Here is a 12,419-nt window from a genome sequence, read left to right on the forward strand (position 1 = left end):
CACACAGACTGCACTGTGACCGTTATCAGCTGGAGTGGGCTGCAGCAGACTGATATAGGACAGAGTTGACTGACTGTAACCTGATCCTCTTAACTCCTGTATTTCCTCATGATTGTCAGTGTCAGTGTGTATGTGAGTATGTGTATGTGTGAGAGAGAGAGAGAGAGAGAGAAAGACAGAGAGAGAGAGAGAGAGACAGAGACAGAGAGAGAGAGAGAGAGAGAGAGAGCAGCAGTAAGGTTCTCACTGGTTTCACACAACATAAATTGAACAGCACACAGGGTTACTGTACAGCGCACAGGTAAGAGTTATGCAATACTAATTGAAGTAAACATTCTGTATCTGACTGAGAAGTATTGATTGAAAAGGAGCAACAAGTGAGCTGGCAAAGAATATATCTAGAGTTATATACAATCTAAGTTGCCAGCAGCATGAATGAGACCCGTACAATGGGTAGTTCAATGCGGTCATTCACAAACTTGTGCTACCTTTAAATTCAAGTTGTAGACGGTTTAAATCAAGTTAGCATTGGAAACTGAGTCTCCGAAAGGGACTTTCCTCTCCTCATCTCTCTTCTCCTTAAATCATCAAAATATAGGATAAGTGGAAGCAATATGTCAGAGACCAACCCAGGGGATTTGCATTCACCTGTGGTTCTTCGAGATCAGTCCACTAACGGTAAGGAATAACGCAAGGAGGCTACAGCTCTGTTCTAGTATATTACCTTTTTGGACAGTTCCAAATTAAAAACCTTGTATAGCTCACTCATGAGGCCCAATAATCACCCCTGTAGCCTAGTTATAATCTAGTTATATTTTCATTGTGGTTAATTATTTTCAATGTGGTTATTTTCACTAACATTAATTGGTGATTCAAATACTTGGACAGCTTATAGCTTACAGTTTATACTCAAATTGGTTAGGTGTGAAATATCTGAAGACTAGATAGCCCTAGAACAGGGCCGTTTTTGTAGTCCCGTGGATCAATTTCCAAAGACAAAACAGTATATATACTTGTGTGGCCCCTACCCCCATCCCTGCTTTAGAATGTAGGATAACATGACATCATGAGCTAAGACAAGTATTGGTATTATTCTTTAGGCTAAGTCAAGTCTATAGTACTATTTTCTGTTGTCTTTCCTTTGACCATCTTTGGCTGATGGGTTGTTGACCCACACAGATCTATGCACACACACGTTTGATTAAAAGACAGAGACAGACAAGTCAGCACTGCAGAATGAGTAAAGAGAGTTGTGTTGGATGAGTTGCCAATGCCATAGGCTATTGACCAGAGATAGCCTTTTCTCAATGAATGAATAAGCAATGCTAACTGGATATGAGGACTGACAATAAAGGCGGTGAGTGAGGCAGGTTTATGCGTGTGTGAACACATGATGGTTGTGTATTGACGTTGTGCTAAATAGCGCAGTAGCATTAATTAGGGTCATAGAAACAAATCAAACGTTGATATAGCAGACAGCTGTCCTAAAAAGCCACATTGTTTCCGATGTAAGTAGCATCATAACATTGCCTGAAACGAGAATAGTTTGATACTAACATATGAGATTGAGAACAATATTTAAGATAGCCATTTTGCCATATAACCCACAGGTAACTATTAGTGCTGAGCAGTTAACCGAGATCTATTTTTTGGGGGGCAGGGTTGGCCGAGATCGGTTCAATTACCTGTACTTCAATTCCATTTAGTTCCGTTTTTTGTGAGCCTAAAGCCCCCTTTCTCTTGAGAGAAATCAAATCATTCACCAGAGAATGGAACGCTGGGCTGAAGGGAGTTTTAGTTTTCATTAAAGAAATATTCCGCCTCGTTCAGCCCAGAAAAGTTGTAATTAACTACAATGACCATGATCCATTGCGCCTTATCCGGCTCGGACATAGATGGATACACTTACACTTTAACGCCTACTAAATTAGGTTAGATACAGACAGAACGCATACAAGAAACAGATAGCATTCGAGATGAATGTACACAACACAAGGAAGAAAGATATGGATAGAGACAGATCGTGAAATTATGCCTTAAGTACTTTGAAGAACTAGTAAAATGATTTAATCAGACAGCTCTGCAGGCTAGCCTAGCTAAATAGATGACAGTACAGTATTGGGAGCAGAGAGAACGTTGTCTGGCCGTTTGGCAGCTACTTCCAGAGCAGCGATGTGATGACTTTCAAGGAATGAAAAATAATAGTCATCAAATAACAGCTAAGTAATATACACAACATAAATGTTTTATTATTTCATAGTAATTTCCTATTTATGTCAACCCAATGTGGAACTGACAGAGACAATTTAATATTTTAAATGTTTTGGCAATTTAATGAAGGTTAACAATTTTAGGCTTGGGAATTTACATTAAAAAGCTATAAAATTATATATTTTTGAATGCATTAAATGTTAAAAAAATTTATCAAAATCGAAAACTGTGTTTATTTGTAATAATAATGAACCAACACCAAACCTACCTCAAAGAGCACTAATCACTCAGCACTAGTAAATCAGTACTTGAATTACCGCTTTACGTGCACGACCACGCCAACAATGAGCGTTCACACATGTGCTCACAGTTACCAGTGTTACAGTGGCGAGGGAAACTGCAGATATTTTTTTTGCCCTTCATTAAGTATTCACACACCTTGGCATTTTCCACATTTAAAATTTATTCAATTGAGCTTTTTGTGTCACTGGCCTACAGACAATACCCTATAATGTGGAAGTGGAATAAACTTTTGTTCGACTTTTTTTTAAACAAATTAAAAATGAAAAGCTGAAATGTTTTGTGTCAGTAAGTATTCAACCCCTTTGTTATGGTAAGCCTAAATATGTTCAGGAGTACAAATATGCTTAACAAGTCATATAATGAGTTGCATTGACTGAATTAATAGTTTAGCATAATTGTTTTAATGACTAACTCCTCTCTGTACCCCACATACAATTACAGTGCATTTGGAAAGCATTCAGTCCCCTTGACTTTTTTATTTATTTTTAGGATTTTTTATGAATTTATTTGCAAATTATGGTGGAAAATAAGTATTTGGTCAATAACAAAAGTTTATCTCAATACTTTGTTATATACCCTTTGTTGGCAATGACAGAGGTCAAATGTTTTCTGTAAGTCTTCACAAGGTTTTCACACACTGTTGCTGGTATTTTGGCCCATTCCTCCATGCAGATCTCCTCTAGAGCAGTGATGTTTTGGGTCTGTTGCTGGGCAACACAGACTTTCAACTCCCTCCAAAGATTTTCTATGGGCTTGAGATCTGGAGATTGGCTTGGCCACTCCAGGACCTTGAAATGCTTCTTATGAAGCCACTCCTTCGATGCTCAGGCAGTGTGTTTGGGATCATTGTCATGCTGAAAGACCCAGACATGTTTCATCTTCAATGCCCTTGCTGATGGTAGGCTTTGTTACTTTGGTCCCAGCTCTCTGCAGGTCATTCACTAGGTCCCACCGTGTGGTTCTGGGATTTTTGCTCACCATTCTTGTGATCATTTTGACCCCACGGGGTGAGATCTTGCGTGGAGCCCCAGATCGAGGGAGATTAGCAGTGGTCTTTTATGTCTTCCATTTCCTAATAATTGCTCGCACAGTTGATTTCCTCAAACCAAGCTGCTTACCTATTGCAGATTCAGTCTTCCCAGCCTGGTGCAGGTCTACAATTTAGTTTCTGGTGTCCTTTGACAGCTCTTTGGTCTTGACCATAGTGGAGTTTGGAGTGTGACTGTTTAAGGTTGTGGACAGGTGTCTTTTATACTGATAACAAGTTCAAACAGGTGTCATTAATAAAGGTAACGAGTGGAGGACAGAGGAGCCTCTTAAAGAAGAAGTTACAGGTCTGTGAGAGCTAGACATCTTGCTTGTTTGTAGGTGACCAAATACTTATTTTCTACCATAATTTGCAAATAAATTCATTAAAAATCCTACAAATGTGATTTTCTGGATTTTTTTCTAATTTTGTCTGTCATAGTTGAAGTGTACCTATGATGAAAATTACAGGCCTCATCTTTTTAAGAGGGAGAACTTGCACAATTGGTGGCTGACTAAATACTTTTTTGCCCCACTGTATTGGTAGATGGGTAAAAATAAAAGGCAGACATCAAGTTATTAATTACACTTTGGATGGTGTATCAATTAACCCAGTCACTACAAAGACACCGTCCTTCCTAACTCAATATCCGGAGAGAAAGGAAACCAATGGTGAGGCCAATGGTAAATTTAACACAGTTACAGAGTTTAATGGTTGTTATGGGAGAAAACTCAGGATGGTTCAACAACATTGTAGTTACTCCACAATACTAACTTAATTGACAAAGTGAAAAGAAGCAATCCTGTACAAAATACAAATATTCCAAAACATACATACTGTTTGCAACAAGGCACTAAAGTAATACTGCAAAAAAAAGTGGCAAATCAATTCACTTTTGTCCTGAATACAAAGTGTTATGAAAATCCAATACAACCATTACTGAGTACCACTCTCCATATTTTCAAGCATAAAAATAAAATACAAAAAATAAAAATCGTTAAGGACTTGGGAGTTTTTCAGGATAAAAAAAGAAATGGAGCTAAGCACAGCCAAAATCCTAGAAGACACCTGGTTCAGTCTGTTTTCCTCCAGATACTAGGAGATGAATTCACCTTTCAGCAGGACAATAACCTAAAACACAAGACCAAATCTACACTGGAGTTGCTTACCAAGAAGAGAGTGAATGATCCTGAGTGGCCAAGTTACAGTTTTGACTTACATTTACTTGAAAATCTATGGAAATACCTGAAAATGGTTGTCTAGCAATGATCAACAACCAATTTGACAGAGCTTGAAGAATTTAGAAAATGATAATGGGCAAGTGTTGCACAATCCAGGTGTGGAAAGCTCTTGAGACTTACCCAGAAAGATTCACAGCTGATATTACTGCCAAAGGTGTTTCTACAAAGTGACTCAGGGGTGTGAATACCTATGTAAATGAGATATTTCTGTATTTCATTTTCAATAAATTTGCTAAAATTAAAAAAAAACAATTTTCACTGTCATTATGTGGTATTGTATGTAGATAGGAGAGATTATTATTTTTGGAATCAATTTTGAATTCAGGTTGTAACAACAAAATTAGGAATAAATCAAGGGTATGAATACTTTCTGAAGGCACTGTATATGTCCAACTTGTACAATATATTAACCTTATATCATAGCCTACTAACAACATTTGCATTACTTATTATGCCTCTCTTGAGTGGTATATGGAGGGATATTTTTTAAAAGACAGTATAAGTGGAAGGATAAGTCATCACCTTAATTCATATATTTCCAGACAAATATGAAGACACAAGATGTATACTGAGTTGTATTATGATGCAGACATGCATATTTATGTATTGTAAGAAGACAGTTTTATTATAATGATGATCATAAATATTTACATATAAAAACGTTTCTGCAATAGTACAGTTTGACATGGCTTTATGGTCTCTCGAGGGGTATTTTTGAAAACACGAAGTGGAAGGATAAGTCACCGTCAGCAATGAAATTATTTCAAGGCAAATATTAAGACGACACAAAAGAGGAAGACTGAGTACAATGATGCACATTCATATTTACATAGGATATCATCTACTAAGATGATCATACATTTACTATTAAGTTTTGTAGTTTTCCTAGTTGACAGGTGGAAGACACTTGGGGGACTGAGCTAAAAGATACCTTACAGTATATTTAGAGTCCTGATATTCAGTCTCACAAACAGCTGTCAGGGGAGAGTCTATATTGAAACTGTAAATTAGGAGGTTGCTGATAGAGACTGGGCTTTTCTAGGACTGGACTAAACTTGGAAGGCAGGCAGTGACTGGGCTCTGAAGATGGCTGACAGAGACTGGACTTTACCTTTTCTAGGAGGCAGACAGTAGCTGGGCTCTGAAGGTGATTGGCAGAGCCTGGACTGGAATTTGAAAGTCTGGGCTAAACTTGGAAGAAGGCAGACATTGGCTGGGCTCTGAAGGTGGCTGACAGAACAGGCTTGACCTGTCTAAGAGGCAGACAGCTACTAAAAGAAACAATTGGAAAATGAGACTGTCGTGTTGTAGCAACTAATCTGTCCCTTAGTGGTAGAGCGTGCTCACTCCCTGGATGTTGTGTGCTCAAGGTTTTATTTGTTCTCAGTAGTTTTTTCAATTAGTATATATTTTTCTCCCCAATTTTGTTTTATCCAATTGCGATACAATTACGATCTTGTCTCATCGCTGCAACTCCCCAACGGGGCTCAGGAGAGGCAACAGTCGAATCGTGTCCTCTGAAACATGACCCGCATAACCACGCTTTTTTAACACCCACCCACTTAACCCGGAAGCCAGCTGAACCAATGTGTCAGAGGAAACACTGTTCAATTGACGACCAATGTCAGCATGCAGGTACCCGGCCCGCCACAAGGAGTCACTAGAGTGTAAATGCCGCTACCTCGGCTGGGTCTGAGGTGCAGGAAGTGGAGATGAATTGGGTGGTTGGAGCAAATGTCTTATCTGCCTGGGCGTGGGGTATGTGGTGGCTGCCCACATCCAACCCGGCTCCGGAGCGATCTGTCGCCAGTTACTGGAGGCTACTTGAAGAGAGCGGTTCGGTGGGTACCCCCCACTGCTTCTGTCTGCCTCGGTCAAGCACTGCTTGCCTCTCTTCCCAGACTTGTTGATGAAGGTCCGGTCCCACTGCTGTGATCCGGTCCTACGTGGACTTTCGAGACCGGGCTAGCTAAACGAGCGCTGCATAGCGTGTAGCCAGTTTGGCTAACTCGTAGAGGTGAGCTAGCTATTCTTGCCTCCTCATTCTAGACTTATGTACACTCAGCTAGCACGTCAGAGTCTACAAACTCAGAATGCTCACGAGCTGCCGGCTACTATAGCGACACATCTGTAGTGGTGTGGAAATGATCCAACCATTATGTAGAAATTATGTTGAATTTAATTATAAACTACATTTATCAATCTGATTCCAATATTATGTGCATAAATGCGACAGGCCGTGTACATCTCTGGAGGATCTAGTCAAGGTAGCAAGCCTTGCATCACCTCTCAGTATGCATTTAATGAACATGTGTCTAACTTGCACCGTTATGCAATTATTAAGAGAGTAGATACAAATGGCCAATCCTGGCAACCAATGTTCTAGCATTAACTTATTGAGGCAAGCAGATCAGCGATTTCAAGGTGGACCCCAAGCATGTGCTATGCATAGTGTATATAACAATTACCAACAGACCTACTAAATTATAAACGACAGTCAAATAGTGACTCTGTAAAATGAGGAATGCATTTATTCAATGAATAACATTTATTAGGGATAATTATGAAAACACAGAGATGAAAGATCAATGATTTTATAATAAAAAAGATTGTATTGGTGAAATATTTGGGTAAGCCTGGCTTCTGTTGGCCTCCATGAATACATATGCACGCATCAGAGAGACTCTGCAGTGCAGAATATCATAGTTATCACTGTGAAATAATCTGCTTTAACTAGATTGTTTCATTGTGCCATCGTAATGCAATGCAATGAATGGTCAAAGACAAATTTACATTTCTTTACAACAAGAAATTACATATCATTAATCTACCTTAACCTGATCTTACTTTCTGATTCGGAACTTTGTGTTTGTGATGTTCTTGTTGCTCACTTGAGTCAAGCTGCGAAAAGAGGTAGAAGGCATTTTTGCAAAAGCTATTCTTTCAAGGAGGGGAGAGGGAGGGGCCCACGAGAGGAGCGCATTCCATTCCAGAAGACACATGTGTTTTCTGGAATGGAATGAGGCCGGTCTTACTGCGGGGCAGGTGCTGGCATGGCTAAGGTTGCTGAGCAGCATACTGAAATTAGTGGGAGAGGGGCACGTAGACAGTGGGTGCAGGGCGCAGAGACAGTGGGTGCAGGGCGCAGAGACAGTGGGTGCAGGGCGCAGAGACAGTGGGTGCAGGGCGCAGAGACAGTGGGTGCAGGGCGCAGAGACAGTGGGTGAAATTATGTTGAATTTAATAATAAACTACATTCATCAATCTGATTCCAATATTGTGTGAATAAATGCGACAGGCCGTGTACATCTCTGGAGGATCTAGTCAAGGTAGCAAGCCTTGCATCACCTCTCAGTATGCATTTAATGAACATGTGTCTAACTTGCACCGTTATGCAATTATTAAGAGAGTAGATACAAATGGCCAATCCTGGGAACCAATGTTCTAGCATTAACTTATTGAGGCAAGCAGATCAGCGATTTCAAGGTGGACCCCAAGCATGTGCTATGCATAGTGTATATAACAATTACCAACAGACCTACTAAATTATAAACGATAGTCAAATAGTTACTCTGTAAAATGAGGAATGCATTTATTCAATGAATAACATTTATTAGGGATAATTATGAAAACACAGATGAAAGATCAATGATTTTATAATAAAAACGATTGTATTGGTGAAATATTTGGGTAAGCCTGGCTTCTGTTGGCATCCATGAATACATATGCACGCATCATTGAGAAATTCTGCAGTGCAGAATATCATAGTTATCACTGTGAAATAATCTGCTTTAACTAGATTGTTTCATTGTGCCATCTTAATGCAATGAATGGTCAAAGACAAACTTACATTTCTTTACAACAAGTAATTACACATCATTAATCTACCTTAAGGACATAGAGAAAGTGGGTTAAGGGCGTAGAGACAGTGCAGCTGAGCAGAGGAGGTACAGGGCATCCACATTATTTTTAAATAAATTATTGGGGGGGGGATGAATCGACCTGTTCTGAATGTTGTGGGGGGACATATCTCCCCTGCCAATTACAAGCATCATTTACTTTACTTTTCAATGAACTGTGATACCTTTTCAAAAAGTGATTTATTGCCCACCTTCCCTACAGAATCACGTGCTCCATCCATGACAGTGTGGGGGTCCAGATTGAAGCGCTGCATGGGACCTATCGTCTACACGGCTCCGCCAGATGGTGGCTGGGGTTGGGTGGTGGCGGTCTCCTTCTTCCTGGTGGAAGTGTTCACCTACGGAGTCATCAAGAGCCTGGGCATCTTCCTCCAGGACCTGATGGGGGAGTTTGGGGAGAGCAACAGCCGAGTGTCTTGGATCATCTCCATCTGTGTCTTCGTCATGGCCTTCACTGGTGAGACTAAGGGTAGCATCAGGGTCTAGGGCTGGGGTGTTTTTGGAGAGCTGCAGGGTGTGCGGGCATTTGTTACTGGCCCAGCACTGATTGAAATAATCAGATTTGTGCTAAGCTGAATCAATGCTGGGCTAGAACGACAGGCTCAGGAGCTCAAAATAAATACTTTTAAAGGTGACAACACTGTGATAACACTCAGCTACAAAAGGTCAGATGCTCTAAAGTGCTAACCAGAGATACCTGTCTCCTTTCAGCTCCTCTCGCTTCTGTGATGACCAACCGGTTTGGCTTCCAGACAGTTGTTATGATTGGTGGACTCCTCGTCTCCATAGGAACCATTGCCAGTGGCTTCACCAAATCCATCAACGAGATGTACATCACCATCGGACTCGTTGCAGGTATTAGAAACAAACACACACACACACACTTGACCATCACAACTGTCACAGTGCCACCAGTGTTTCACCAGTGTGCTTGTGTCATCTTCCCTCCACAGGTCTGGGGTACTGTCTGACCTTCCTGCCCACCATTACTCTCCTGTCCCAGTACTTCTCCCACCGACGCTCCCTGGTCACAGCTGTCGCCTCCACAGGAGAGTCCTTCTCTGTGTTCGCGCTTGCCCCAGGTAAAAGGTCACAAGGGGACTTGAACACTGCTTACTAGCTAGCAAAGTTTATCTTAAAAAATAGCTACCATTTCAGTTTACCAACCTTCCCATTCTCTTAATCTTACTTCTCTCAATTGCTTTTTCATTTCACATTAACCCACATTTAATTTTAGGATGGATTGCAAACCCTGACCACCATTTGAAACACTCTCCTCTCTGTTCTCCCCTCTGCTACTCAGCCTTCTCTGCTCTGAGGGACTGTATCGGCTGGCGTTACACCCTGGTGGTGATCGGAGCTCTACAGGGCATCATCATCATCTGTGGAGTTCTGCTAAGACCCATCATCATCAGACCTGGACCAGCCACGGAGACAGAAACTGATGGACTGGCTGACAAAGAGCTGAAGGCTCTGAACACAGAGGAGAAGTACTACAGTAAGGAGAGGTTGTACATTAAGGGTAGTTCATATGCTAAGGATGGGTCTTACACACTGCAGAGTGATAGCAAGCTGGCTCATTGTTACTCCCTGAACTCTGGAGAGTCTGTAAACTCTGAAGTTCAGTCCCTCCATCACCAGGTCCTGGAGGATGGCAGTAAGGCAGGGGAGGAGATAGAGGAGGAGGCGTCTTCACAGAGGTGCTTTGGAAGCAAGGAGAAGGACGAGGAGAAGGATGAGAAGCAGACACAAACACTATCCCCCCAGAAACTCCTTGACTTCTCCATGTTAAGAGAAGGCAGCTTCATCTGCTACGCTCTCTTCGGCCTTTTTGCCACATTGGGTTTCTTCGCCCCTCAGCTCTACATCATCGAGCTGAGTGTGAACCGTGGCGTGATGCGTCACCGCGCCGCACACATGCTCTCCGCCATGGCCTTTGCCGAGATCTTCGGCCGCCTCTCCATTGGTTGGGTGCTAGGCAGGAAGCTGTTCAAAGGCAGGAAGCCCCTGGTGCTGCTGGGATGTGTAGTTCTGTTGTGCCTGGTGCTGGTGGCCTTTACCCTGGTATGGGAGTTCTGGGGCCTGGCCGTGTGTTGTGGGTTCTATGGGTTTTTTATAGGCACCGTGTCGTCGACACATATACCCATGCTGGCAGAGGAGGATGTGGTGGGCATAGAAAGGATGTCGTCAGCTGTGGGGGTCTATGTGTTTATACAAAGCTTCGCTGGGCTGGCGGGACCACCTCTGGGAGGTAAGAGATGCATTCAAATCTCTTTTTCACAGCCCTCTGCCATGTCACATCTCTTCTGCTCTCTCTGATATGTAGCACCAGTTTTATTTTCATTGTCATCAAAGGAAAATAACACAAACTTGCTTAATTTGTGCATCATTTTAATGAATGAGTTTGTTTAACATATACAATTTATATTGTGTTCTCTCAGGTGTTCTTGTGGACCTGACTCAGAACTACGGCTCAGCGTTCTACTCCTGTGCGGTGGGTATGAGTCTAGGGGCTGTGTTCCTGGGTCTGGTACGACCAGCCAAGAGAGGCCTGCTATGCTGCAGCACAACCAGGCCTCAGAGCATTTCGTATTATTCTGTATGTAAATCCGAGACACTACATTTACTATGATATGTTACATTTCGTACGGTATGTATTAATTTGTGGAAGTTCATCATCCATATCGTATGATATGGTACAAATTACAATTCATATTTTATGTTATGAATTTGCAAAACGTATGATATGTTACGAAATTTCGCCAGGTGGCCAGATTGCTAACATTAGCTAGGCTAGGAGTTAGGGTTAGGGTTAAGATTTAGGTGTTAGGATGGTTAAGGTTAGGGTTAGCTAAAGTGGTTAAGGTTAGGTGAAGGGTTAGCTAAAATGGTTAGGGTTTTTACTTACAGAATAATACGAAGTGCTCTGAGACCAGGTTGTACAGCAGGAGGGGGCATCAGAACCTCCCAGAACCTATGCAGGTGGGGCCGGGGAACCCTGTACCTCAGCGAGAGGGGAAGGAGGCCCAGGACAGAGAAAGTCCTCAAGGCTTCCTAGAAGTTAACCTTGATATGGACCAGAAAACATTACTGAAAAAGGCCAACAGATGACAATCTCTACTTGAAAAGACATCAAAGGTCAGAAGGAAATCCCATAAGAGTCTGAACTGAAGTATCAGTTGAACTAGTGCTGATTGAGAAATCAGACAAATGTTTGAATAAATATGTAGACTGCCACGGACTATCTATCCTGTGATTTCAGATCTGGTTTTGGGTGTCTGGAGAGTGGCTCACACTGAACAAAGGAAATCCCAATCACGGCCGGTTATGATACAGCCTGAAATCGAACCAGGGTGTCTGTAGCGACGCTGAAATGCAGTGCCTTAGACCGCTGCGCCACATGGGAGCCCATGAACATGAACACACTGTTTTGCCTCATGGTATTGTAAGAGAGGATACAAACAATATGTAGATACATGAAGTCAGCTGTGAAGAAACAATAACACCATGACATCATGTTGTATTCAATTAATTACTTTTTAAACTTCACTTTACATTTTTTAGACAAAGAAATCACTTGGTACTAATAAAAAATAAATATCACAATAATGTGTAAAGTCATTGAAGTGCTTTGAATAGAAATGTACATTCTAGGATCTTCCTCTCATCCTAGTGTATATTCATAAATCATATACATTTCCTGAGTGTGACCATTCT

The 12,419-nt window shown here is 41.5% G+C and overlaps 1 protein-coding gene across 3 annotated transcripts; it reads left to right on the top strand.

Moving 5' to 3' along the window:
- Window positions 1-176: 176 nt before the first annotated feature.
- Window positions 177-12,311, top strand: LOC135511938 (monocarboxylate transporter 7-like). 3 transcript variants are annotated; one of them, XM_064933470.1, is made up of 8 exons: window positions 177-301; window positions 599-678; window positions 8,905-9,159; window positions 9,414-9,557; window positions 9,656-9,784; window positions 10,006-10,953; window positions 11,144-11,301; window positions 11,613-12,311. In XM_064933470.1, exons 2-8 carry the CDS (start codon window positions 615-617, stop codon window positions 11,811-11,813), a joined length of 1,899 nt encoding a protein of 632 aa, XP_064789542.1. In that variant the 5' UTR covers window positions 177-301; window positions 599-614; the 3' UTR covers window positions 11,814-12,311. The 3 variants fall into 3 exon arrangements, with proteins under 3 accessions (XP_064789542.1, XP_064789541.1, XP_064789540.1); XM_064933469.1 differs by lacking the exons at window positions 177-301; window positions 599-678 and having other exon boundaries at window positions 3,412-9,159; window positions 11,613-11,840; window positions 11,965-12,310; XM_064933468.1 differs by lacking the exons at window positions 177-301; window positions 599-678 and having other exon boundaries at window positions 3,412-9,159; window positions 11,613-12,310.
- The last annotated feature ends 108 nt before the right edge of the window (window positions 12,312-12,419 follow it).

This window comes from Oncorhynchus masou, chromosome 24 (genome assembly GCF_036934945.1).
Source record: "Oncorhynchus masou masou isolate Uvic2021 chromosome 24, UVic_Omas_1.1, whole genome shotgun sequence".
In the NCBI taxonomy this organism is placed as follows: Eukaryota; Metazoa; Chordata; class Actinopteri; order Salmoniformes; family Salmonidae; genus Oncorhynchus; species Oncorhynchus masou.

What these genes read in the sequence shown, in the direction of transcription:
- LOC135511938 (XM_064933468.1), top strand. Translation starts at nt 8,775, where the DNA reads ATGAATCGACCTGTTCTGAATGTTGTGGGGGGACATATCTCCCCTGCC. An exon ending in CTTCGTCATGGCCTTCACTG is followed by an intron (nt 9,160 to 9,413) that starts GTGAGACTAAGG and finishes GTCTCCTTTCAG; the next exon opens with CTCCTCTCGCTTCTGTGATG. An exon ending in GGCGGGACCACCTCTGGGAG is followed by an intron (nt 10,954 to 11,143) that starts GTAAGAGATGCA and finishes GTGTTCTCTCAG; the next exon opens with GTGTTCTTGTGGACCTGACT.